The sequence below is a fragment of the Ptychodera flava genome, chromosome 3 (genome assembly GCF_041260155.1).
Source record: "Ptychodera flava strain L36383 chromosome 3, AS_Pfla_20210202, whole genome shotgun sequence".
Lineage (NCBI taxonomy): Eukaryota > Metazoa > Hemichordata > Enteropneusta > Ptychoderidae > Ptychodera > Ptychodera flava.
Window position 1 is genome coordinate 23,500,938 of NC_091930.1, and position 27,919 is coordinate 23,528,856.

At 39.0% G+C, this 27,919-nt stretch overlaps 4 protein-coding genes and 1 long non-coding RNA gene across 6 annotated transcripts; 3 read left to right on the plus strand and 2 right to left on the minus strand.

Annotated features, from left to right (window-relative positions):
* Positions 1-439: 439 nt before the first annotated feature.
* LOC139125646 (uncharacterized) lies at positions 440-3,496 on the minus strand. Its single transcript, XM_070691749.1, has 4 exons — positions 2,870-3,496; positions 2,584-2,634; positions 1,727-1,852; positions 440-1,300 (listed from the first exon to the last, which is right to left on the minus strand). The coding sequence occupies exons 1-4, from the start codon at positions 3,069-3,071 to the stop codon at positions 1,278-1,280; spliced, it is 402 nt and encodes a 133-aa protein (XP_070547850.1). The 5' UTR covers positions 3,072-3,496; the 3' UTR covers positions 440-1,277.
* An 8,343-nt stretch (positions 3,497-11,839) lies between these two features.
* Positions 11,840-13,641, minus strand: LOC139125655 (uncharacterized). Of its 2 annotated transcripts, none has more exons than XR_011550324.1 (3): positions 13,198-13,641; positions 12,423-12,522; positions 11,840-12,098 (listed from the first exon to the last, which is right to left on the minus strand). It is a non-coding gene; the product is annotated as an uncharacterized lncRNA (long non-coding RNA). The 2 variants fall into 2 exon arrangements; XR_011550321.1 differs by having other exon boundaries at positions 11,840-12,184.
* A 487-nt stretch (positions 13,642-14,128) lies between these two features.
* On the plus strand, positions 14,129-15,880 carry LOC139128507 (uncharacterized). Its single transcript, XM_070694275.1, has one exon. It carries the CDS (start codon positions 14,129-14,131, stop codon positions 15,878-15,880), a length of 1,752 nt encoding a protein of 583 aa, XP_070550376.1.
* Positions 15,881-16,241: 361 nt separating this feature from the next.
* LOC139128515 (uncharacterized) lies at positions 16,242-17,926 on the plus strand. The gene is made up of 2 exons (XM_070694285.1): positions 16,242-16,959; positions 17,094-17,926. The coding sequence occupies exons 1-2, from the start codon at positions 16,242-16,244 to the stop codon at positions 17,924-17,926; spliced, it is 1,551 nt and encodes a 516-aa protein (XP_070550386.1).
* A 17-nt stretch (positions 17,927-17,943) lies between these two features.
* Positions 17,944-20,202, plus strand: LOC139128526 (uncharacterized). Its single transcript, XM_070694293.1, has 2 exons — positions 17,944-18,757; positions 19,538-20,202. Exons 1-2 carry the CDS (start codon positions 17,944-17,946, stop codon positions 20,200-20,202), a joined length of 1,479 nt encoding a protein of 492 aa, XP_070550394.1.
* Positions 20,203-27,919: the final 7,717 nt, after the last annotated feature.

The following is a 27,919-nucleotide window of genomic DNA, read 5'->3' on the forward strand; positions in this document are numbered from 1 at the left end:
AATGTATGTCTACACTTTCATTTGAAAATGTGAACTAGCGTCTTTCGTGAGCACTCTCTCATAATACAGTTACAAACTACAGCGGTTAAATCATACCAAATGTCGTTACTTTTGAAAAGAGTGCGTTTAAAAGATGTGTATTCTCTCTTACAGCGAAGATACTTATGTTTGCATGCAATAAGAAATAAAAATCAACAGGTATAAGCCGTGTTACACCGATATTCCCAAATAAAAAGTTTGTCTTCATGAACTAGAGACAAAAATGTGAAAACACTTTCAGTAAGGAAAAAGTAATTTCCTTGTTTATATCACGATCATTTGCGAGATAAAAAAAAAACCAGCAGACTGTTAATAGTGTGAATGATCTTTGACTGTGTATGTTAGGTCTAATCTTTGTAGTTCCTCCGTTAATATAAATTGCCCGTTGAAATACAAAATGTCATATTATGAGAGCATAATTAAATTTTCTCACTGAGTAAATTGTTATATATGCGTAGCGATGAACGGACTGAAGGCCTTTTTGTGGGTCTTGTTGTGTAATAATTAGTAAAAAATATGGGAAATGTTTTTTTAAAGTGTAGATATAAAAAATAAGTCAGTACTTTCTGATTTTAAACAAAACTTTGAGCTCCTGGTTGATTTTAATAGAGGCGATATTGTGCAGATTCTTTCTGTAATTCGACATTGGCCTTGTCCCTATGCTACAACTGTCAAGCTCGTGCTTAGGGGAATTACTAGTTGAGGTACCTGTCTGGATCGTAATGCTTTCAGTAACTGACGCTGACACACCAAGATGTAGATTGTAACACAACCATAATACTTTATTACAAGATGACGACCGTATCGTTCACCGTCAAAGGTCTGATATGTAATTCATCTAGTCTAAGTTATCTATTAAATACGTCTCTAGACTTACATAATTACAGTGGTTATCACGTGTTAATTTTCCCGCCAGTCTTTGATTGTAGATTTAATAAGATAACACCATGGAATATCCCTTCTCAACTGTTCTCATTCAACGTGTACAAATAATGAATTAAAAGTATCACACAATATCCTATCTGCTTCTCTTACTATCTGAGTCACTGACCTTCACAAGCCTTAGCTATATGAGGGACGCTTCGAGATAAAATATCTACGGGGAAGTTGTTACACTCTCCCACCTTTTTAATAACCAGCATGCTCGCTGGTCATAGCGAGTGACGGAGCATGGCTATGCCACAAGCATCGCTTATTTTGGCTGGTCGTACTTGTTGTAGACTTATGTTATCGGATAGTCACTGTGGATGTCGATTTTGCGCTAAGAAGCGCGTTTGAAAAGAGCAAGAATTAGATAGATAGATAGATAGATAGATAGATAGGTAGATAGATAGATAGATAGATAGATAGATAGATAGATAGATAGATAGATAGATAGATGAAGAGAGAGAGAGACAGACAGACAGACAGTAAATTAGACTAAATTACTTTACACATCCTTACCTGTAGGGGTTTATTGTCGAGTCTTATGTGCGATTAGCCTTGCGTTAAGATAAAATATTGATGAAAGGACACCAAGTTCATGAATTCATGGTAGGTTCACATAGTCTGTAGATGATTTGCTTACATGACTGTACAAATGGAGATTTTAAAGTAACTTATAAAGGTAATGAGAAGGGATTAAAAGTCAACCGATTTTGTAAGTGGATATAAATGGACCTACACCCTTTAGGCATTAGCAACCTACCTTTTCTTGTAGTTTCTTCTGAAATAAACTTAGAGAAAATAGTTCCTGCCAACGCTGCTATTAGAACCAAGATAACTAGTGACACTACAAGTACAATGGTACCAGTGTTTGAAGGGGACGGGGGAACTGTATGGAAGAAAAGAAAAAAAATTATAAACCATTGGACGAGCGCCATAACTATAACCTCGATCTTATCCGTTATAAGCCTCTCAAAAATAGAGAGAGACAATCTCTGCAGACAGAACATACCAGTGAGAGTGTGTTTAACTCAATGAAATAACTTGAAGAACAACGCATGTATAGAGAAGTGCTGTAATGTTGTAGCTTGCATCAAGGGTGACCAAAATTTTCGTGGTCAGCTGCATCAGGGCACACGCCAGGTACGCTTTTCAATGTTGCATTACATAATTAAGTATTACTGCAACCATGGCCATCTTACAGTCAATATTACATGCAGCAGAATTAATGTTGAAATTGTACATGGTTCCATGTTTTCAAAGCATATATTGGTATTATCTTGCATATTGCAATATTTATGTCGACTAAGTCACACATTATTACAATTCTTTTATGATAATCCACTTTTTGGGGCTCATTTTAAAGGTTTGGAGTACGAATAAATTTTCACCGTGTTAGTTTTTCGATAATCGTATTTTTCCTCACAAAGTTAAAGAGGGGGTTGCAGTCATATTGAATTTCAAATATCGGTAAACGGTCGGACGTTTCTTTCGCTAGTAGCAAAATTTACACGGTGATTCTAATTTTTATGCCGGGTTTGTCAAGGAATGGTTTGATGTGCTTGGGAAAGTTTTCAGCAAAGTTTAGGTCTTTTAATTTCGAGCCACTTACTACCTTACCAGTTGTCTTCGTCGATTTGTGAGAAAATTGTCCGATTTTACGATCGTATTCTGAAAAAAAAGTGCAAAGACATAATTTGAAGAATGAAAATTTCGCATATGGAAGAAGGGAATATCCTACAGCAACAGACGAGTCCTGAATTAGTCAGTTGCAGCATGGTTCAGAGATCAGAGCTCGTAGAGGTCGGTGGGACAAGATGTCAGCACAGTTCAACAGCACTAAAGCCAGACAAACCCTGTTTTGTTGGAGCAATATACATAATACAATTGTCTCCTTTCAACTAACCTGATTGGTTTCTGTTCACCATAATAACACGTACACTATCAGTGTCTACTCTGAACTTCATAGAAGCATCCTGGTTTCGTCTAGTTGCGGCCTCGGTGAATGCCGTAATCACCTTGTCTTCTGTAAGTTCGGCGTCCTTGGAGAAGAAAACCGTAATCTTCACGACCAAGGCACCCTCACTGCCATCCACTTTGTTGTGCATTTGATTTAAATAAGGCGAAAATTTAATTGTTATATATTTTAGCTTGTTGTCAGAAAAGTTTCCCTATGGCATTATATTGAATTAATGAAATCTGTCGTATGTTATGCGGAATGACAAAAGTCTTCAAAACTAGTTGTTTGTCATCATGGCAGTGACTGCTAACAATATCACAAGTCATGGGTAATAGTGACATTATTAGAGTTATGACTTCAACCATATTGTTTCTGTATCTGTTTTGTTACTAATATAATACATGACTTTATACAGACCAAGCTATGCTAAGACTGGGAATTTACCTCAAAAGAGGGTGCACTATGCAGTCGATCACGTTAGCGACGGACGAAGCATTAAATATTCCGTAAATCTGGGGAAAAAGAACGGTTTACGCTTTTTAGTGTGTTCATCTTAAAAGTCTGCCGCTCAAATAACACAGAAAATTATTCAAAGAGAGGTATTCACACAACATATTCTCTCTCTCTCTCTCTCTCTCCTCTCTCTCTCTCTCTCTCTCTCTCCTCTCTCTCTCTCTCTCTCCAACATCGTCGTCTCCAATTGTTTGTGCACCTATATTTATTTCTCGATGCATTTGCATACAATGTAATATAATCTACATGTCTTATTGCTTATTCATTTTTCTATAGATGTCTTTACATCTTCTGTTTTCATTCTACAGATCGTTTTATTCTCCACATAATTTCCGTCACTGTTGAGAACTTGAATACTTACCACGTCACTTATATCGACGATGGCATTACTATAGTGACAGGAAGACTTATTGCCAAGGTCATCTGTCCAACCATATAGGAAAGTGCAAGTAAACTCGAAGGATAGGCCATCACTTTCCATGCAGACGTGTTTGGATTCCTCTTTCAAGGGCTCGGGACACAGTAATCGAATAGCATAATTGAAGCAGTCGCCTCTTTGTTGGCTGTGAAAACACAAAAATCCTTTCTGCGGGTCACATGTTAGACTAACTTGTCCAGTTTGGCTGTATGGAGTATGAGTGTCATCGGCCAAAGCACACTCAATATCAGTCGTCTCGCCACAGAATCCATAGGTTTTTCTCAACTGTTTGACGAGTTTAAACTCTCCGATAGAAGCCGGGTCAAGTGTTTCGCCATTCTCATCATCCATCCATTGGGTCCACACAGGGCATGTTTGCTACGTTAAAGAGAACGAGAGGAAGAGAATGCCAACAAGGCAATCGGCACTTTTGAAGCACGAATTTACAACATGTTGCCTGTGCATAAAATCTTTGACTCGCCATGCTGTAGACTAAACCTGTCGCTCGAGGACGCTTTCTACGCTCCCCTGTTCTTAGGAGGGGAGCGTAGAGAGCGCCCTCGAGCGACGGACCTTCCAGTCTTTATGCCTGACGCCTCTAACCATGCGGTCGAATAAGACTACCACAGTTAGAGGTTATAAACGGCAAGCGAGGGTATTTGGTTGCGGATATAAGACCTCTGGGCTGAAATTAGCATATTTAGCGGGAAATAATCACCGAGCGAAGCGAGGTGATTATTTCACCCAAATATGCTAATGTTCAGCTCAGAGGTCTTATATCCGCAACCAAATACCCGAGCGCACCGTTTATAACCTCATTATAAAATGCTAAAGTTAAAAACAAGTGGACAATTGTCGTTCTTTTAGGCCGAAGTTGGAACGAGAGTTCAGGAGCGCCCAGCCTCACACAAACTCTGAAAAGAACGTTTCAGAACGCGCGCGTGCACAGTTGATTCAATAAAATACGGTAAGGTAACGCATCGATATTGCGACAACGAATTTGAAGAAATTTACTTGAAAAAAAACGCTCAAAAAACTTTAAAAAATTATGTTGTTGTCACATAGCCGTCGCTGCTTACAGAAATTCTTCATTTGTTTCTCATCGAGCTGCACCAGACTAAAATTTAACAATCAGAATCAATCTCAAGCCGTAGACTTGTTCGATATTATGGCGCGTTGACGCGTTGAGCTCTCAAACTGGCGTTCAAAATTTGCGCGAGCTCAAAATGTTACGCGACGCGCAGGTCTTCTTGTTGAGGATATAAACCCCGGCTCTAGCCAATCAGATTGCCGGATTCTAGCTAAGCATATTATAATAGAGCTTATGTGGGGGACTACCGTTTCACTGTCAATGCGGAAAAAATGCATATATATTATCAGTAAATCTAACTGTGTATATTGTGATATAGCCTGATGATTACCTAGAATTTTACCGACGATTGCTTAGAATTTTCCGCTTGAATTCGGTTTGTATGACTAACAATGATTCTGACCAACAGTAACCCTTCTGCACATTGGGCATCGTGAGGATAATCTCCCTTGTTTATTTTCGTGATCCTTTGATGTAACCGTTCATCCGCTTTTAATGAATACATTTTTTTAACAACTGCTTAAGTCATTAACATCGACCGGACACTGAATCTTGATCTCCCTGCTCTACATTGACAGATGTACTAATGGGTGCTGTCCTTTTTACTCCTCGGGACTGTCTTTAGTTAATTCTTTAGTAAATTATAGACGCATACCAACGTCATGACAATACGCAGATCCTTACTCAATATAAACAGTGCATTATAGTGTGCTGGACATAGAACCTGTTGAGACACCCCGAGACGCCGACCGTGACCCGACGAGTATTGTTAGACAAGTGTACGTCATAGAAGTTTACCGTGTAACTCGTACGTTACTCAGGTAATAAAGTACGTTGACTTTGAATATATCTGCGTGCCTGTTGCCTTCTCCATTGAAAAATCGTTCTACCCAAGGGCGTATGTATCAAAAGTCGACCATCACTACCCGCATCACAACCAAGCTACGTGACAGTATTATTCAGGAATCCTAACTGTGTGTAAACATTTCAAAAAAAGATGAGTGTAATATCATCCATCCGGTCACATTTTCATCCCTCCGTCTATCCATGCATTTTTTGTTGGTACATCTAGCTGTTAAGATCTGTGCCATCATGTCTTATCGGTCAATTCTTCTGTCTGTCTCTAAATCAGTCAATTAGTCTCTAAGTCTATGAATCTTAATTCTACCGAAATGACTATAAGCCTTACAACAGTGACATAAATCGTCGATCACAAAATATGACAATTTAAAGGCACATTCAATTAAGACAGTTCATAAACAAATACACAACCATTGGAAAAATTAGGGGTATAAAATGTTTGAAATTTAGCAGCTTCTTTCAAATTGTTCATCGGCTATGATGATGAATCAGTTTTCTCCAGTTTACAGAGCGATACTGCTACACAACGACCTAATGAGAGCAAATCGAACTCGTGAGGTGATTGGTACTGCGATTTGATTGTAAAACGGAAATTGATATGATACATTGAAGGTTTAATGCTTGAGCGGCGTAGCTTAGCTTGGTTGACCTGCTAACTATAATAGTGTATGTATATCTTTATCTCCCGTTTGTCATCCATTAACGATCTGGACTCATTCTTATGCATCTGTGAAATATTCTAAGCTTGCATCTATCTTTATTACTTACCTGAGCATAATAGATTGGAAGGATAGAGTACAATAATTTTAACACCGAAAGAACCATCCTCCGAGCCATGGCCACTTTGATGTAATCAGATACAACTGCAAGAATGATTACGGCGACATTAGTATATTGGTATTTTGGTAAGTTACAGGTTAACTCAGAACTCGACTTTATTCATGAATGAATCAAGTCATACTCTATCAGTTTGCAACAGTGTTTTACATTGGTAACATTTGTTTTGCATTTTAACAATGTATTTGTGCGAAATGATAAACACTTGAACTACTACTATTTTGCGTCAAGCCATGAATCTGTTTATTGTACAGACTAATCTACACTGGTTTCTCTCAATCGTTTATATTAAAAATGCAGTGTGTGAGAAAACTATCGTATCGCTTTGTGTAATTCATTAGCATAAACACCAGTGGTAGGATAGAAATAGGGGCGGGAAATGACAAACACGTCGTGGACCACAACCTGTGGCTGGGTACAAAGAATCCCATAGATGACGACTTGATGTCACCGCATATCATGCAAAAAACAAACAATATTTTATCTTTGAAATAATTTTGGGTAGCCACAAAGAGGGGGGGGGGGGATTTTTGCACGATGAAAAGCCAACTTTCTATGGAAATTCCTCGCGAAAAGCTCCTTTCAAATCAGAATTCTAGTACTCAAGCATATCCAATCAAATATTTGTAGAATACCCATTGCAGGCTTATTAAATTTTTTTTTGTTTTCATGTAAGAAAATCAAATTGTCATATAAGATTTAGATTTTCTCACAGCAAAACAGATCACTTAAAGAAAAGTCGACGTGGGTAATGTCAAATCATTTTCTCTTTGGTGAGGCATATATAGGAATTCAAGTTAAAAAGTAGTTTTCGCTTGAAAATTATGCCGACGTAACTTCATTGAAGGAAGGTCCTCTTATGGCCACATAACATTATTTTCGCGACCCGACTATAGCGTACAATGGGGTGTGCGATGGGGTCAAGTTGTTAACTAAGGGACTTTCCCGGTCCACTGCAGCTTTCTAGCGTTTCATGGAGTGTTTTTTATTCCCATTCCTATTTCTATGCTACCACTAATTATAATATAAGACTTCTTGTGAAGCTGCACTTTGTTCTCCCAACATCATTGTGATACAAATGTGACAAAAATATACAATTAAGTATCAAATTTGCAGGGAGAATATTGATATGACAAGACCCTAGTTATCAGTGACATGATAGAAGAATCGCAGTAACGAGATTCAGAACAATCGACTGTAAATATAGGTCACGTTAAGTTTTTTGAAAAGAACCATGTTTTTTTCTTTTGTGATTACAAATATTTGTAGGAGACATGATAAAAAAATTAGTTTCTTCTATATAGAGATGTGAACTGAATGTGCTCACGTGTTGTACAACAGCTTCATAAATAGAAGTACGCTTCACAGAACAATCAGATATCTGTTATATCATTATATGAAGCAGGTTTCACCAACTTTTATGCAGTACTCTCAGAGTTCAATCACTAATTAAAACCTTTTTAATGTGCAAATTAGCTTTTTTATGAACTTGACACTGCTTAATGCTTCATGGGACAATAAGATATCTATCGTATTAATATATGTACCACGTTTTATCAAATATAATGCTGTAATTCAGGAGTAATGTCACAATTAACAAGTTCATTAAATAAACACGTGAACCTTTATTTAACTTGACACCGCTCAGTGATTCGCGCGACAATTAGATATTTTTCAGATCAATTGCTGTAGCAAGTTTCACCAAATTTGTTGCCGTAATTTTAGAGTTATAAACCTAATTACAAAGTTCAATAAATATGTAAATCAACCCTTAATTAAATGCTTCACAATACAGTCAGATATCTATCATATCAGTATCTGCAGCAGATTTCATCAAATTTGGTGCATTTAATCCGGAATTATACGACTAATTACATATGCAAGTGAGCTATTTATCGACTCAACACTGCCCTATGCTTCTCAGTACAATTAGATACCTATCAGATCAACATCTTTATTTGAAATACCACAGTCAAAATTAATAAAGTTTCTTGTAGTAATAAAGAAAGTAGTCAGACGGTTTTGAGTTGATGTTATATGAAATATCACAATCAAAATTAATAAATCAAATAAAGCAAACCCTTGCACAAAAGACCACCCCTCCCCTCCCAAGGGGACTGACTACTATGCCCTGTGGACAGACTTTATATGGAGCATTGTCAGAGAGGCTAAAGGGCGGCTTGACACACAGACTAGAATGCATTGACGGATCACGGCACACGGGTCACAGCAAGATAGGCTAGTCTGCAGTAACAGAGCTCGAGAGAAACAAAATACCAACAAATAAAAGGAGATATACCAGAATTGGAAAGAACAGTAAACGGAAGAGAAAAAAAAAGAAAGAGGACATAGAACAAAAATGAGATTTTCATATTCCTTTTGCTGATTAATGTAAGAGTGTAACACGAATGAAGCCAATTCACATATTCGCAACATATGACAAGAGAGTCAAATCTGAACTCAAAAACCAAGGGAGTATGACATGTTGATTCCGGTCAGAAGTAATTCAGGCTTATCATTGAAAATATCAAACATTAACACAGGCTGCACAGCAGGTCTACATATATTTAGGCACCGCGATAAAACTTTGACTGTTGACTGTTGCTCAAATATTCACAGGCTGTAGTAAACGTTATGTCTAGTCAATGTGCATCTGAAACTCGGGACAGTGCACTATATTCCCAAAGAGAGTGCACATTCAGCAACCGAAAGTGAAAGGTTAAACGTAGGTTAATAATATAGTTCAGACTGTCTCACTAGTACTCGCGATATCAAAGCAAGTCTACCAAGTGTTTACATAATGTTGCCTTGAGTGCTTTTTATGCAGTTAGTTGCAAGAACTCGAATATCTAGGTCAAGATAATCTACACAATTCCAATAGTTCCCGCGGAAAAGAAAAATAAGCTTTGGATTGTTGTAGAGAGTGTGCTATTAATTTTAAAAACTGTGTCTCCAGGTGTGATGGCGCCACGGGGACAGATATTCTGACTTTCAAATTGTCGCAGAAAATGAGTAATTAAACTTTTTAAGATCACTTCATAATGCAACATCTATCCGAAACTGCTTTATATGACCTCTGCTGAGCTGGGTGACACAAAACAAATAGCTGTTGTGCAAGTGTCATCGAATTTGAAACGCCGGCAACATCATTTCAAAAAAGTCCAGGTATTTTGATCCAGCCCAATTCATGCAAATCATGAAGAAAAATCGACTAGAGGTGAACAGAGATAGCGGCGAACAGAACGGCATGTTATAAACACCTGCACGGGAAGAAGCATAAGCAGTCCACGAACGTTGAGTGTCTATTGAAATTGGAACCTCGACGAGGCTGCGCTCATGCGTCTTTGAAATTTGTAATGTTTGAAGTGATCCACACCCTTTAGCTTTGATTTAAACTTGATTCTGACGACGAACAATGATATTGTAGTCGTTCGTTGTCAGTACCTACCTGACTCGACGAATACTGAGCCAAAATTCAGCACTCTCTCATAGGTATTTCTTTTCAACGACTACGGTGACGGCCATTCGGACAATTGTCAATTGTGATCTGTATTGATAATTTGCATACTGTTTCTCATGAAACTCCTGCCTGCCCATAACAATTTGCTCTCCCTCTCTCTCTCTCTCCCTCTCTCTCTCTCTCTCTCTCTCTCTCTCTCTCTCTCTCTCTCTCTCTCTCTCTCTCTCATCATGCAACCAAATACTGAGCTCAAAATCAATCTCATTAATTAATCCTGAAGTAAATAACGAGACGATATTCAGAAAATCGGAGGCCAAGTAACGATGATTTCATGATCAAAAGAGGGACTCCGAAAATTTATCAGAGGTCCCCCCGGAAAACAAACCAAAAAAAAGCAAAAACCCCAAAAAACAAAACAAAACAAAACAAAAAAACAAAAACAAAAGAAAACAAATAAAAAAACGTTGAAGGAACTGACAATCCATACGACTGATGCCTGATACAACATGGAATACATTCACAAAAATGTATCTTGAAAGTATTTATAGTAGTGCAACCTAAATTCGTTTGAACACGATAAAAATTCTAACCACGCTTGTGATAGATATGTCGTTTAGTGATTTATACGGGAATAATAATTTCAAAAGAATCTGTGTTTTCCACAGATATGAAAGCTGTCGAACCAGCTTGTCCATTGACAATGATGTTTTGTGCACATAAAATTCATTGATTAACTTCACCGTTTCTTGCATGACTGAGCTGCTTTTACATACTCTTATATGAGGACGGATTCATTTTTCAATTTGCCCCCCCCCCCGAAAAAACAACAACAATGAAACACATCAAAGGTTACGTCTTTCAGAAATCAAATTGCTGAAATAGAGAATCAAGAAACAGGATAGAGTGTGCCATTGCGTAGATTTTATTGTACATCATTCAGACAGTTACATAATATTTGAATTTACCTTATACAGTGCGTTTCGCTGCAGCTATAAACTACGTACTTACGCAAAATCACACTAAATTTCGTTGCTTTTGAAGAAAGTGCGTTGGATAAAGTTGTCTTCCCATTTGCAGGGAAGACAGTTATGTTTCATGCAATTTTAAATTTAACTTACTGTTACAATGATATTCCCTAATAGGAAAACCATTCTTTTATAGAACCAGTGACAAAAAAATAAGAAAACACTTTCACTAAGCAAAACTGAAGTCCTTGTGTAGATTACGATCATTTGCAAGACAAAAAACCCCAAACTTTTAAAAGTATCGGATATCTTTAACTGAGATAACAGTGTAAAGAAAATGTAACCTTTGACGTTTCTCCTTTTATGTATTTTTCCCATTGAAATACAAAATGTCGTATTGGAAGAGGTTAACTAAATTTCATTATCCAGTAGACTGATGTAGGTACGTACCGATAACCTAAATGAGGAATTTTCATAGGTTAAAATACTAATTGAAACTCGTGTTATGTCAATATTATTAAATATATGGGACTATTTTTGGAAAATAATATACTAATAAAAATGTAAGTCAAATCTCATATTTTTGACAAGTTTTAGACCTCCTGGCTGATTGAAATAGAGCCATATTGAGAAGATTCTTTCTGAAATTCAATAATGACGTCATCCTTGTCTAAAACTACATATTCCGAAGTTTTTTTTGTATCAGGATTAATTAACGGAAGGCAAAATTACAAGTACATGTTTTAAGAAACTTTGTAATCGCTACCTTGTAGAAACATTAAAATATACAGTTATGAGGTCGTTTAAAGCAGGCATGTATAGAATACATTGAACCGTTAGAATACTGTACATATGCTTTCATGATGTGAAGTAGAAAATACGTTTCCAGTTTCCAGAGATTAATTCATAACTCGTCATCCTCATAACCGAAGTAGTGTTATCATCCAGAAATGCTGGTTCATACTTCCTCAGTAAATTGGTTTCGCGTTAATCATCACCGATCAGTCCATGGCCTTCATTTTAATGTAGGACTTTAAAACAGAAAAGAGACAGGGACATTGTAACTCTGATGTGTAAGACTGACGCTGGCTTTCAATATTTGAAAAATATGTGAAACCTGAAACAAAAAGCGTGTAGAAGAGACGAAAGTGATCATTAAAACTGACGACGATGATCAAATAATGTCATCTTTAGGAGTTTATATACTAGAAATCCGCTACTACACTACGTACACAATTAACATATAGTATGTTGTTTTATTACGTCCTATCATGAATCCATTATCTTAATTCGGTCTCAATTAAACACATTGTCGATGTCGATATTTGTTTCCCTAGTGATTGTGTCCTTCTTACCTTCTCATCATTGGCAATCTTCTGCAGAATCGCCGTCAATTCAGCAAAGGTGGGTCTCTTCTCCGGATCTTCATCCCAACAACTCAGGATTATGGAATACCTTTAAACAAACAATGATTATTTTATGATGCATAAGACTCCTCATCACGTACAAACACCATCGTAATTATTCACTGAAGGAACGTTGTATATGTGCACGTTCACGATAGTAGCGTACCAGCCGATTACCGGGTTGGTGATTTATTCAATAAAATGTGAAATCGGTAATACTATGCAATTCAGAAGGCCGTGAAAACTCAAAAGAATTGCTTCTCTCCAGATAGCCTACACAGGGGAACCATTCAGATATATCGATCAATGATAAAATTACGTCATCTTAGAGACCGCAACTCCCCATCAAAGTGTATATTTATTGAGACGCATTTCTGACAGCTCTTGTTCACAGTGCGAAGGCTTTTGCATTCGAGAACCTTCTCTCAATGATGACGTCACTTCCTGTTCCGACATTCCTTGATATGGTATGTCGCCTGCAAGCGTAAATATAGGCGACGTAAGATGAGTCAGATAATATATGCTTTACTGCATTTGTTGATTTAAGAAATGCTAAATTAAAATACATTGTACAGTTTTAAACTATACTAGTTACTTAACAGACCAGACTATATTGTGATAAGATCTCATTACACATAATTAGTAGCAAAACACAAAACTAGAAGGCAGGTGTATTTAATAAGCAACAGACTGTGATTAAGCTGACACCAAACGTTTCACTTACCCGTAGTGACAATTTCCCACAAGACAACACCAAATGACCAGACTCACTTTTTGTCGTAAATATATCATCCTTAACAGACTCCACAGCTATCCAGCGAATTGCTAATTTACCCTACAAGAAAGCAACGAACGATTCAATAGTAATTCGTCTGTTTCGATTTATGTTGAAAATGAAGAATTTCAACTTTCTTCACTATGCGCGCTGCACCAGCGTCTCGTTTTCTCGGAAACGTTTGCGTCTGTTTTTCAGGTCGTGTTAGCCGATGACATATAAGCGGAGACCACAAATTGCCTACTTTCCGATAAATCTACACTTTAAATACACTCAGGTGCGACATAGACCCAAGGAGGCAGCAACAACTCTACAGTCAGAATATGCATGGAAGGAAGGCATGATTTCCAGCAGGTCCATAACGCGGACGTGTGGAGAACTTAGACAGTGGGGACTTCGTCTATGCGGGAAAAGAGATCGACGTACAAAACTCCTTTGCTTCCTAGAGTATTCCCTTGTAATATTATTAGAGCTGCTGATCAATAAACAAAACATCAAAAAAATATAAACTGCCGACTGTTATTGTGCTGCGCGACAACTAATTACAAAGCAGGTGTAAATCAAAAACTGCTAATCTGACTTTTTGGCGACAGCTGTCGGAAAGCAAACCCATTATAGAGAAATTGCAACACTGTAACCATTTGGTGTGCGTTTCCATAGTAACTGAGTTTCCCGCCAGTTTGCTGTCACATGATTAGGCGGCGCATGTACGTTAGTTATACGAATAAAACTCACGACTTTGAGTGTATGAAAAGTCTGTCTCTGCGTGTCTCAGTTTCCCTGTGAACCCGCTTCTTGGGGAAAGCGAGAGAACTATAAGGTGTACACACACCTCCCCCACATTGGTGCCGAGACCAGGATACATCCGGAAACCGAGACCATGACAGAAAACTCAGCAGAGACACCCGAAGCAAGTGGCCCGAACAATGGCGCCCAACCGCGACCGAAACGGTCAAGAGCGGGACACCGGACAAGGATGGAACGCCTCCTTCAACAAGCCGAGGAGCTTATGGAGCAACCGGTGAACACAGACCGCCTTGATACACTGAGTGGGCTTATCAAAACCATGGAAGAGAAAATCAAGACCATACGGCTGCTAGACGAGACTATATTACAGGACACCACCGACGACGGGTACAATGATGAACTCATCGAACAGGATGAAGTAACCACTGGCTTCATTCTACGCATCGAAAAGGTACGGCGATATTTTACTCGTCAAGAAAACGAAGTTAGCGTAGTGCCTACTCAGGCAAACACCAGTCCGCCTCATACCGACAACGTGAGTAAAAGAACTGTTCACTTGCCCAAACTTTCCCTACCTCGATTTGCTGGCGATTTGCTGCAATGGAAAACTTTCCACGATTCATTTGATTCGGCTGTCAATCAAGACTCGTCTCTCTCAAACGTGCAGAAATTTCAGTATTTGAGGGGACAACTCGATGATGAAGCGAGTCGTGTGATTGAAGGCTTAGCTTTGACCAATGACAATTATGAGAAGGCCATGGACTTACTCCGTGCACGTTTCGGGCAAACACACAAGTTGGTCAGTGCATATATGCGTGCCCTCTGGGAAATTCGACAACCGAGGGATAAAGTAGAAGACCTGAGACAGTTTTACGACATTTTAGAAAGCTACATACGGGGCTTAGAGTCACTCGGCAAAGTACAGGACTCATACGGAGATTTGCTAGTGCCTGTAATTATCGACAAAATTCCAGGGAGAATTCGAACACTGATTACACGGGAGCATGGTGATAAAGAGTGGCGTCTTCAGGATCTGCGTACTGCCATTTTGAAGGAAATTCACGCAGCGGAAGCTGGTACCTCATCGGGACAAACTACTGACGTCACAGACCCCCAGCCAACGGCGGCCTTTCTCGTAAAAAACAATCATCGTTCGCCTTCGCAGCAAAAGGCCATAAGCTTAAAGAGTCGCCCCTGTGTATTCTGCAAAGCATCACACTCGCCTACAGTTTGTGCGGTTGTAACTGACCCTGTCAAACGAATGGAAATTGTCAAAAGAGATTTGTTATGTTTCAACTGTTTTGGAACACACAAAGCTGCAGTCTGTACATCCAAGTTCAGATGTAGGAAGTGCAGCCGAAAACACCATACTGCCCTCTGTAATAGCACAGATCACATTACAAAGAAACCAGAAAGTGAAACTGTTACGGTACACAGTAAACTTGCACTTGGAGACCAGAAACATCAGTGTGGACCAGTCTTGTTGAAGACTGCTGTCACTACGGCTGTGAATGGAAATAATCGCATCAAGGTCAATGTCTTACTCGACGAGGGTTCACAGCGATCGTTCATTACCGATGACTGCGCTAATCTACTCAAACTACAGATGCAAGGGACTGAGAAAATCAACTTGGCGCCCTTTGGCTCAACTTCGAATGGTATTCGTGCCATGAACAACACAACTGTTCATCTTGAAACGGTCACCGGACCTAACATATCAGTTAAAGTGCTCATAATAGCAAGAATTTCAACTCCCATGAGAACTCATTTAACAAGATCAGTGCTAGATCTTCCACATTTAAAGAACTCAACATTGCTCAACGTCTTGGTAGTGAAGCAGCAGAAATTGACATTCTCATTGGGGCAGACTACTATTGGACAGTAGTGGGAGATGATATCCGTAGAGGTCCTGGACCAACAGCCATGTCGTCCAAATTTGGATATCTGCTTTCAGGACCAACCAACATAGAGAGTACTGTGGGTACAAGCTCATCAACAACAATACTGCATGTCATGACTGACAGTAAGGCAGACCAAGAGATAATGTCGCAATACTGGGACTTAGAGACTTTAGGCATCAAGGAGAACTACAACACGGATATCACCAACAACGTTTGGTTTAAAAATATCGTGAAACACATTTGGAAAGGTCATCAGAAGGTCAATACATCGCAAGTTTGCCATGGGGTGAAGACCATCCACCACTACCCACTAATTTCGAGATTGCCAATTTGAGAACCCGATCAATGGTACGCAGACTAGAACCAGAACTCAGACATAAATATGATGACATCATCATGGATCAAGTAGCCAAGGGATTTATCAGCAAGATGGATAATGCAGACCAGTCAAAGGGCCATTACTTGCCACACCATGCAGTCAGGAAGGATTCTGAAACTACACCTATCCGTATTGTGTATGATTGTAGCTGCCAGAAATCATCAGAACAACCAAGCCTCAACGATTGTTTAGAGACAGGTCCGCACTTATTGAATGATCTGAGCGCTATACTGTTACGTTTCCGAGCACACAACGTAGGATTTACGAGTGATATCGAGAAGGCATTTCTTCATGTGCAGCTGGCCGACAAAGATCGTGACTATACCAAGTTCCTGTGGATTTCAGATCCTGACAATCCAGAGAGTCAGTTTGAAACATACCGTTTCAATGTGGTGCTGTTTGGTGCAGTGTGTTCACCATTCATCTTGAACTCTGTTGTGAAAACGCACCTTGAAGAAAACTCATCGCACATCACATCAGATATCGCAAAGAACGTGTACGTGGACAATATCGTTAGCGGTGCTGTTGATACAAAGGACACAATGACATACTACGAAGAAGCAAACTCTGTCATGTCCAGTGGTGGCTTTCGACTACGATCATGGGTATCAAATGACGAGAAACTGAATGAAGTTGCGAAGAATGACGAAATAGCAGAATCGAAGGGTGAAGTCAGTACTCTTGGTATGAAATGGATAACACAGTCGGATAAGTTAACATATGTGGAGAAAAACTTCGATGAAGACAGCCCTACCACAAACGAGAGATAGTACGCACCACATCAAGTATCTTTGACCCATTCGGATACCTTTCGCCAGTCCATGTGAGTGCAAAGAAGCTCATCCAAGAACTGTGGCAACAAAAACGAGGATGGGACGAACAAATACCTGAACATTTAGAGCTGGAATGGCACAAAATTCGGAGCAACCTCAAAGACGCCCTAGACATACAGATCAACCGCCAGTACATCAAAGAGTTAACACAAGAAAAGGAATGTGAACTTCATGTGTTTTCCGATGCCAGTCAGAGTGCTTATGGTGCTGCAGTGTACATAAAGCATGGTAAACTAACGTCGCTTGTTATGGCCAAGAGTCGTGTAAAGCCCCTGAAGGATATCTCACTGCCATGCTTAGAACTGATGGGTGCTGTCATAGCAACCAGACTCGCAAACCATGTGACATATGCTCTGCATGGTACACTTTCCCTCACAAAGACAACAGTATGGATCGACAACCAAGCAGTTATCCATTGGATTGTGGGAAACAAGAAGCTACCAGTCTTCGTACAAAATAGAGTCAATGAAATCAAAAAGCATGATTTCGAAGTAAAATACTGCCCCACAAAGGATAACCCGGCAGACTTACTCACGAGAGGAATCACAGCCAGTGAGTTGAGAAACTCAGACCTATGGTGGAAGGGACCACATTGGTTAAGTGATGGCGATTGGCCGATCTGCGACATCTTCGATAGTAAAGTGCTACTGCAACATGAAGCAATCAATCAACCAGGCAAGCCCAGCATGTCAACCACAAGCCCAGCTGACAAGACCGTGGAATTCGGTATCCACAAACTGATTGATGCCAACCGCTACAGCTCCCTGAGAAAACTGCTTCATGTCACCGCATACGTGCTGAAGTTACTTCAAAACTGAGAGGAAGCAAGACTTCCATGGGGAACCCTAACATTTCAGTGCAAGATATCAGAGACGCGGAAGCCCTATGGATCACAGGAATTCAAGCCGAAATGTACGTCAATGAAATTGCTACCTTAAGGAAAACCAGGACCATGAGAGAACCCCTGGTGAGACAGTTACGGTTATTCATAGACAGAGATGGCATACTTCGTCTGGGTGGAAGGCTCCATAACGCACCGATCAACGAGGAGACGAAATTTCCCATACTACTACCCAGAAACCACGCATTCACAAGACTTGTCATACAACAGGCTCACATCAGAGTACTTCACTCAGGAATGCAGGCGACCGTGACAAATATTCGACAACGTTACTGGATTCCCCGCATACGTGAAAGTGTGAAAGCTGTACTTCGGAAATGCGTCAAGTGCCGTAAAATCGCAGGGAAGCCATACAGAATGCCGATAACACCACCTCTCCAGTCGTACCGAGTTAGCGACGCTCCGCCCTTCACAGTGACCGGCATAGATTTCACAGGAGCGCTACATGTCATTTCTCCTACAAGAAATTCTGAAGATAAAGTGTACATCTGCCTATTCACATGTGCCTCAACGCGTGCCGTACATTTGGAAGTTGTGACTGATCTGTCTACGAAAACATTTCTGAATGCGTTCAGACGTTTCTCAGCCCGTCATTCATTACCGAGCAAGATCGTCTCAGACAATGCATCCACGTATATGTCAGCGGCTGATGAAATACGCAAGATAGTAGAATCCAGACAGGTACAACGTCACATGATCAACAATCGAGTAGAATGGCTGTTCATTCCAAAGAGAGCCCCATGGTTTGGTGGGTTTTGGGAGAGGTTAATCGGACTTACCAAAACACCATAAAGAAAGTTCTAGGACGCGCACGGATACCCTAGATCATAGAGAAAGATAGATAGAGTGGCAACGGGTATTGTTTAAGGCGTGAAGCGGTTACGTAACCATCCATGTTCGCCTCGCCTCAGGTTGCTCTCGTCTCTCTTTTCCGAAGAGTGCCGACCATGAATCCTTCGGTAATTTTCGGATTTTCGCCAATTGTTAAGCGAAAGTATGTTCGGCAAAGTTTGTGTTGTTGTTGTCGTGTGGTGCTGAGCAGAATTGACGTGCTGGCGAAAACGGGAGTGTTTTGAGCTTCAGGAAAATGAGTTTTACCGTTTTAAAAATTCCTCTCATATTTTTATGAATATATAATGAGTGTGTTTGAATCAATTTTGAAAGTCTTTTATCGATACTGTCTGGTTTTACTCAATGGTTTACGGTCAGTCATACCGTCTTTTACACGTGCGTCAAGGAAGGACATGTTTATGAAACTGCTGGCGTGTTATGTTTTGATTGGCGTGAAGCAGTGTTTCTGGCCTGAGAGCTCAGAAAGTAACTATGGTTGCTACGCGACTGGCAGTACGATGCCATCTCGTCGTATTTTTCGCATAATCTCGTGTAATTATCAACCACAAACAAAGCCTCCAAAAGTTTAACACCTTTGAAGCTCATTTTAATATGAAAAGCCAATAGTCTACCGAGACGACCATGGAACAAAAGGCATGCAAGTGTTGCCACTCTGTTTATGTTTCTCTGTGCCTAGATGAACTTACTACTGTGGTTGCTGAGGTGGAAACCATGCTCAACGAGCGCCCACTGACTTACGTCGGAGATGATGTATCACTGACTCCATCACTGTTACTCTACGGTCGTAACATAAACACGCTTCCACTTGAGCTGACCGATGACAGTGAAATCACCGACCCTACATTCACAGTGAGTACCAGAGAGTATCGAAGCGATCTGGAAAACCGCGCAAGACATCTTGCAAAACTGAAGAACCACTTTTGGCGTCGATGGTATACGGAGTACTTACCTGCCCTCCATGAACGTCACTATGTGAAAGGGAAAGCCGGAAACGCCATAAAGACTGGCGACGTGGTGATTGTACATAGCGATGACAAACACAGACTGAACTGGAACCTTGCTGTGGTGGAAGAGCTGAAATACGGACATGATGGACTCGTACGTTCCGCGACAATCAGAACGAAGCAAGGTAACACAACACGCCCTATATCTAAGCTATACCCACTGGAGTTAAGCTACAAATCAGACAGGACATCAGCCGATGTTGTGGAGGACAATACCAGAACGGACTTGCAGGACACTGATGTACCCAATGTGAAAGGACGCTCTATGCGGAAATCCGCAGTTAAGGCTCGCGAAAACATTAAGCAATGGACACAGAGTCTGTCTGATCATGAGTAAAGACACAGTGAAGTATCACTCTAGTGTTAATGATGTTTATTGGAGTTTGTTGAAAGTTAAAAAATTTGACTTTGTTTGTTGGATTTCGTGTTCAGATTCGAGACTTACAAATCGTTGACTTTCAAACTCTGATACTTCCAAAATGTTACAAAGTATCGCGAGATTCGTTTCACAAGTGACACGTGATTGAAGTGTTCGTTGTTTTATTCAGTTATTACTGCTATCGGACTTAGTAGTTTTCACAGTTGAACATTCAATAGTTCATTTGGCGCCCCGGAGGATGTCGGAAAGCAAACCCATTATAGAGAAATTGCAACACTGTAACCATTTGGTGTGCGTTTCCATAGTAACTGAGTTTCCCGCCAGTTTGCTGTCACATGATTAGGCGGCGCATGTACGTTAGTTATACGAATAAAACTCACGACTTTGAGTGTATGAAAAGTCTGTCTCTGCGTGTCTCAGTTTCCTTGTGAACCCGCTTCTTGGGGAAAGCGAGAGAACTATAAGGTGTACACACACCTCCCCCACAAAAGTATAAGAAAGACACCGGCATTTAGACACCGGCATTTCGCAAGAGGAGAGCATCCAGGCAGCTGTTGAAGATCCCGAGACGTACAACCTTTAATATATCAAATGCCCAGGTCATTGTACTCATTAACTTGAAACAATCAAATGCTCGGGAATGTTAACCCGTTTTTAATGACAACGATTCTAAAAGTAGTATTTGTATGCCTAATATAACACTCGCCCTGTGAAGTGACCAAAGCAAAACAACAGAAAAAATCATTATCTGCACCTTTCATTCATATTCATTTTTCCCGACCGCTTTGCTTGTACCATTTTCATTGCCCAGTCACGGTCTGCAATTACTACAGACGCTTTTTAGCACTGATTTTGAAATAACATTCGGGCAATCACATATTACAAAAGTGAAAAGTCCTTGCACTTCTTCAAAACTCAAGACGGGTGTATTTTAAAAAAAAAGTTAAAAGAATAATATTACTTTTATTTTGATATGTTGATATAATAATCTGTTCATATTACGATTACAAAGATAATGTAGACAAAAATGGTTACGGTTCAGTCGTGTCAAAGTGAACAGTCAAATGTGCTACCACTGATTGGCGCCTAATGTCTCTGCTTATGTGTATCATATACTCTCACCTTCGTCTTGCGCTCATATTGAGGTTTGTCAACCACACCGAGAGCTAATCCGAAGTCAGATATTTTGCAAACGATGTGTTTGTCTGTGAGGACGTTTCTGGCCGCTAGATTCCAGTGTACGCACTGGGAAAGAAGTTATTTATGCTTTAATGTCATTAGGACATTCGATGCATGTGACGTTTATGGACAGCTTAGCAGCACCCCGGAAAATTAAAATTAAAATATTTTTGGGCTTCAAATATGATAACAAGTTGCCCTTAACCCGTCTTTTACTCCAAACTGAAAAAATATAGGATACACCAACGTCTTTCAATATCACGCATAGCCACTTTAATTTAGATTATGCTCTGTCAAAGAGTGGTATCTTTGCTATCTAGGTATTGGTAGATAAAACTTCTTAGTCAATGTATACCAAATTAGATAATAATTTAAAAAACCTCTTCTGGGTAAATTTTTACAAAACCATATCATCTACCGAGGTTGTTTAATTTCATTATACAACGCATTTTAATTATTTCAAAAATATTACCTCTCTTGATGATAAAAATTCCATTTCCGAAGACACTTGATGTGCAAAGGTCAAGAGGTCTGTGCTTGTCAAAGTCTTGTTGTCATTGCTTATGTTGGTATAAGCACTGCCAAGGGCAGATCTGTTATTTCTTAAAAATTCTTGGAGATTACCTCCTTCCATAAATTCCAAAATCATGTAGAATGGTTCTAGAAAATGAAAAACATTTTATATTTATAATATGATTAAGGTATTCGGGTATCTTACAATTGTTTTCTCTTGCAATAAAGATTGCCTTTGGTGCAAAGATCGATGACGTAAAAACGAATAGACTCAAGCCAAGTGGAATATAGAAACCGCATGTATTTTGTGAACATAAACGAAATCAACCATGAAGCAAACACAGAGGCAACACCGTTGGTACAAAGAAGTTATAAAATGGCAAACACACATGTGGACTGAAAGTAGCACCGAAATTAGAATGTTAGAGCTGAAACGAATAACAGATGGACGAAGAAATTAGGCGAAATTTGTTTGTGTCTAACATATACTCTTTTTGCGGTTGACAATCAGAATGTAAAAGACACACAAACGTAGTGTATTGAATAAAATCAAAATCCTCTTAATATCTTAGGAGATTAATTCAACCCCTAACTACTTATTCCTTCCAATTTTCTTGAAATTATTATTATTTTTGCATATGGTACACATCTATATCATTTTAAAGCCTCATTTCGTGCATCAAGAATGGAAACTTCAAACATGTGACAGGATAACAGAAAATAAGCGTTCGAAGTGCTGTAAAAGGAGACATTGTACGTCTACCATGAATACGACTAGATTCTTACCGTGTTCCATACAGCAGCCTAGTAAAGAAACAATATTTGGACGGGATCCGATAGACTTCATTGGATCTATCTCTTTAAGAAAATCCATTTTATCAACATCGAGAGGACGTTCTACATAACGCAAAAGAATCATCATATCAATAAAATGAGTGACTAAGATTTCTATTGAATATTTACACATCTAAACTGTTCACAAACATAACAATATCAGAAGGAAAGCACCAAGTTTTGACTAATCATAGTTTTTAGTATATTTACCTTTCAAGATCTTCCACAACCACGTTCGAGACCCCTTCTCTTCCAGCGATATTCCAAGCTTCAGCCTTAACAAACCTGTCAAAGGCGCCCTCCGCCAAAGTTCCTTTCACGTACAGAAACTCACGCGAAATTTCGAACGACGACCTTTCACCGAGTTTCATGTACACAGATTCGCCTTCTACACGACGTGTGATCGATGTGTAATGTTCATATTCATCCTTTCAAAACAGCGAGAGATAAAGTATACAGCAATTCATCGGCGTATAACTGAGCGTTGCAATATTATCGAGAGTTATAGAGGCAGTTTCACTTAGAATAGGTAATTACAGCGGTTGTGAATTCATTTCTATGGTTGTAAACGTAGATGATACAATGGTCTTTTGAATAAAGATGCAATCGTGTATATTGTTTCTATAAGGCAAGAACTTTCAACATATCTGTGCTCAGAAATACACGACAGCTTTCCCTGCGAGAATGTTGATTTATTGAAAGTGTAATGTCTGCATACTTACTGCAAACATGGAAGATAAATAAATAAACGACATTGACGAGGATAACAGACTGGGGTTTAATCAAGTATCACCAGCAGCGCCTTTTCCGGTCACTAACAGGCATTGCTTTTTGCAAAGGTCAATTTGAGAAAGTTCAACGAAATAATTTGAATTGAATATTTAAATCTGACGGTGCATAAAACAAACCTTGAAGATTTAAAATATTCCATGCTTCATCAGCATACACCTTTTCGTATCACTATCTGTATGTGTCATTGCTTTGTCCTTCTGTTATTTCAAGTAAACCAACTGTTAGTGTCTCCGGTTCGTCTATCAGGCAGCTGCCTTTTTAGGTCTATATGTCCATACCTGCCTACTGTTTTTCTCTGCGTGTGTGAATAACCCTGTCAATAAAGTCTCTCTCTCTCTCTCTCTCTCCCTCTCTCTCTCTCTCTCTCTCTCTCTCTCTCTCTCTCTCTCTCTCTCTCTCCTCTCTCTCTGATTACATGTCTTCTTTACTGACGAGTCATGCAAAGTTTTGGCAGTTAGCCAGTTTTTACACTCCTTAATACATACAATCTACTAAAAACGATTATAATGTTTGTAACCTCAATATGACCTAGATAGTGTGCGAGCTAAGCGTCATTGTTCGTCGACCTTTTTTCTCAAATTGATGTTACAGTTTGATCATGTTATGATCCGACACGCCCTTACCTTCAAAGTCTACCGATCATATCGTGTTTCAGACGGCAGGTTCGGTACTTTGCACTTCGTACAATGGAAACGACCAAGCGTACAGGTGTTTACACGAAATTTCTGTTTTTGCAAACACAATAAGATTATGATCATCAATATTAAAACTTGGTTTTTGAACTCCATATTTTGCGTCAGTTGATCAAGTGCCACATTTATACGGGACCTTTATTGCCTCTTTCATAGAACACATGCAGTACTTCAAGTATGCACGTTTCCACTTTTTAATGGCAACAATTCTTTCGATCAGCCTGAGAAATTGATCAAAGGACATTTCTCGGGATTCAGTTCCAATTCTTTTCGCAAGTTTGATATTCACACCCATTCTGACACCTCTATTTTGGACAGGATTCAATAATATATAGAGTCCACGCTACGATTCGTGCTGAAATTTGGGAGAGCTTATCGACTTGCCTACAACTATATTCACGCCTCACATATACGAACACGACTGCTATAATATCACAAAGCAAAGCCACAGTCGGGTTTCCGAAATTGACCTTCAAGTATAGTTAGATCATGTCCTTATCAATCCAAAAGAAACGTGAATTTTACAAAACTGTGTAACATACAATCGAAAAAGTAAGATAAGTATCGGAAAATCTTGCTCAAGCATATGATTTATTATTCAAACTTTCAGGTTCGGCAATTGCTCGTAGGATTTCACGTACCTTCTTTTGAAGAAAAAAAAACGGGATTTCACATTTATATAAACTAAAAATGTACAGTCCATTCAAACATTCAATAGGATCGATCGAACACTTCGATTTTACAACTGTGTGAACTACAACTATTTAAATTGTCGTGTTTAGGAAAGTATGCAATCATGCAAAATATATACGGACTTCACGTCAAAATGAAAAACAACACAGAAATCGAGTTTCAGAACAGGCTTTCTTTGGACTGCAATTCGATCGTCTCATAGACCTCTCACTGAAGTTTGATCAAATTACCTCCAATCAAACACGTAACGGTAAACACACCCACAGATCACGGAATTCACATATATGAAAATAGTGCTGCAAAGTCAGGTTTCGGAACCTAAGATGCCCTAACGATGATAAGATACTTCCCCACCAAACACGCTTACAAAATTCACGATCTTTGAATGGTGAATATTCAAGCCATAAAAAAAGCATGAAGAATAAAGATCACTAAAACGAAAAGTTTGATCATTCGCATAAAATATGGTGTGTATATAAAGCGAAATTTTCAAAAGACGGGATTGGAACCTTTCATAAATGTTCCGTCATGCAAAATGTTTGCTCCCACAAAGTTACATATCGAAAAACGTGTTTTGTCTCCGGTGTATAATTTTGTCACTTTCTCATGCTTGGATTATGTCCATGGAGCACTTGATAGCATCCAAGACAGGGCATGCCATTTTTGCACAACAAATTTGAGGTAATATATTAGTAAGTCATGCAGCATTCACAATAATGGTCGTCTTAACTGCTACTGTCTGTATCACTTTAGAAGAACTTACTTCCTTGTGTGGGTAATAACATGGTTTAACATTCATTCCGCTGAACCTCGAGAGCTATCCAAAAGGGCTTGTAAACTTGATAGTACTTACACTAAGGATGAGACGAATAAAAATTTGAGTCAAATGGTTTGCTGGTGCGAAAGAAGAACGTTTTTAAAGATTGAATTTGACTTTTCGCAAAACCAACATGGTCGCCAAACCATGTTATCGATCCAAAAGGGTGTCACAAACTTAAAAGTGCGCACACTTATGATGATACGAGCAAAATTTTTGTTCAAATGGTGCGTTACCCTGGAGAAGAAGATTTTTAAATAGTAAATTGAAATTTTCGCAAAAACCGATATGACCGCAAAACTACGTGATTGATCTATATGACTTTTCGCAAAACTTGAAGTACTCACTCTAAGAATGATACGAGTAAAAATTCAGCTGAAATATGTTCGTTCAGGAGAAGAAGATTTTTAAGGACTACATTTGAACTTTAAAAATATCAAATATAGCGGCAAATGTCACGCAACCCCGCAATGTTTTATCAGCAAGTTTTAAAGAATATATAACATGTTTGCGGTACATTAAATTTCATATTGGATATATCCATAGGTCATTAGGAGAAGCCATTTTAAGGATTTTGTAAAATCCAGTGTGACCACAAGGTTCTGTGATTAATCTAAATTTGTATTGTCCTGTGTACGTGTACTCAAATGTACCTATTAGGCATTCGAGGTTGAGAAGTTTAAAGGCCAGGGACTTGATCCCTGGGATCAAATTCGTTTTATTCTAAAAGAGGATTATGGAGTGCCATAGCTTTTTTGTTTTCCATTGAAATTGTAATCTAATAAGTAGATTTCCCTGCGAGACAATCTGACGCCGGCACAGGCCTTTAAGTTTGGTGGTTTATTAGAGCTGAATGAAAAAAAAAATCACGGAAGAAGAGAAAGAAGGCAAAGAGGAAAAAGAAGAAGAATAACACTGATCTCTTATAAAAACGAAAGGGGACAAAGCCCGATTGGCTTGGGCCCCTAATAATATTCACAACAAACTCAGCTGTTCCTTGATATCCTTAAATGTTTCTGTTAATAAGCAATATTAATGTCAAGATGTGCACAATTTGGCCCAAAAACGTTTCACTTAAAACAGCTCATAGTAAAAATGTATGTTTTTGATTTGTGAATCTCAAAGTGGACAATTTGTTGCCCAGTCCACATTGGTTGTATTGTTTTTCATTTGCTACTATTCAGCAATTGCTGAAATATGATATTGTAGGATTTTATAATACTGATTACTGAAATTCAATTTTGTAATCTTTAATTAATATCTGCCTATGATAGGTGAATGTGATATTTGTTATGCTTTAAAAGATGAAGGGGTTTGTAAATTGATCCTATTTTCATTGCTATGAAAGCTGTTACACCAGCGCCCTCATGAGTCAATTACGAGAAAACTTCTATTTCTGCATGTGTTTACGTGCATGTCTGCAGACTATCATTGACAGAGTAATCAATCAATCGTGTAAATTAGACCATACATGAGGGCATTGGCCGGCACAAACTATGTATCTAGGCTAATCCTCTGAGCGTGGAAAATTCCCGCGTTACCGAATTAATGGCTTTTGACTCCCAAGAGAGTAAATATTGATATCATAGTGTATAGACAAATTACAATTATATGAGAAGGTGTGTCTATGCCGAACGCCTTGGGCTGACATTGAATCATGTACAAACTCATTGAAATATAAATTGCTTTCTTGTGCAACGTGTTCCAGTTAACAGTTTTTGGTATGAATACAGAAAAATCTAAGCAAAGGAATAAATTACATTGTGACCTAAAGCATGTTCCTTAAGGTGTTAAGGTTGTTTTCATGATCCCACACGTAATTCGAGTCTTGCATTCATTTGACTCAATTGCCATTACTCTTTATGAAGTGAAATATTGGAGGAGCTCGAAGGAGAACAAAGACAAACTGTATGAATGTAGGTTAAGTGAGAGGAAATCGACTTTTGGCGTAGCGCGCTCTTTAGTAATCTGCACTGCAAATTCTGTTTGTTTATGTTTGTGTATAGGTTGCATAGTTACAAATCAAAGGACACGGCTTCAAGGTGCCATGCCATAAATGGCAATGAGGTTACCTACAGTGCAATGTCCTCGAAGACGAAAGGTGGTAGATTTGTGTACTGTAACTTTAAACTGCCATAGAAACAAATCTGGCAGT

Coding starts and splice junctions, on each gene's coding strand:
- LOC139128526 (XM_070694293.1), top strand. CDS start 17,944: ATGGGGAACCCTAACATTTCAGTGCAAGATATCAGAGACGCGGAAGCC. Junction 18,758..19,537: donor AAAGAGAGCCCCATGGTTTG/GTGGGTTTTGGG, acceptor CTCTGTGCCTAG/ATGAACTTACTACTGTGGTT.
- LOC139125646 (XM_070691749.1), bottom strand. CDS start 3,071: ATGCACAACAAAGTGGATGGCAGTGAGGGTGCCTTGGTCGTGAAGATT. Junction 2,635..2,869: donor GGTGAACAGAAACCAATCAG/GTTAGTTGAAAG, acceptor CTTTTTTTTCAG/AATACGATCGTAAAATCGGA. Junction 1,853..2,583: donor CAAATCGACGAAGACAACTG/GTAAGGTAGTAA, acceptor TCTTCCATACAG/TTCCCCCGTCCCCTTCAAAC.
- LOC139128515 (XM_070694285.1), top strand. CDS start 16,242: ATGGTACGCAGACTAGAACCAGAACTCAGACATAAATATGATGACATC. Junction 16,960..17,093: donor GGGTGAAGTCAGTACTCTTG/GTATGAAATGGA, acceptor ACCTTTCGCCAG/TCCATGTGAGTGCAAAGAAG.
- LOC139128507 (XM_070694275.1), top strand. CDS start 14,129: ATGACAGAAAACTCAGCAGAGACACCCGAAGCAAGTGGCCCGAACAAT.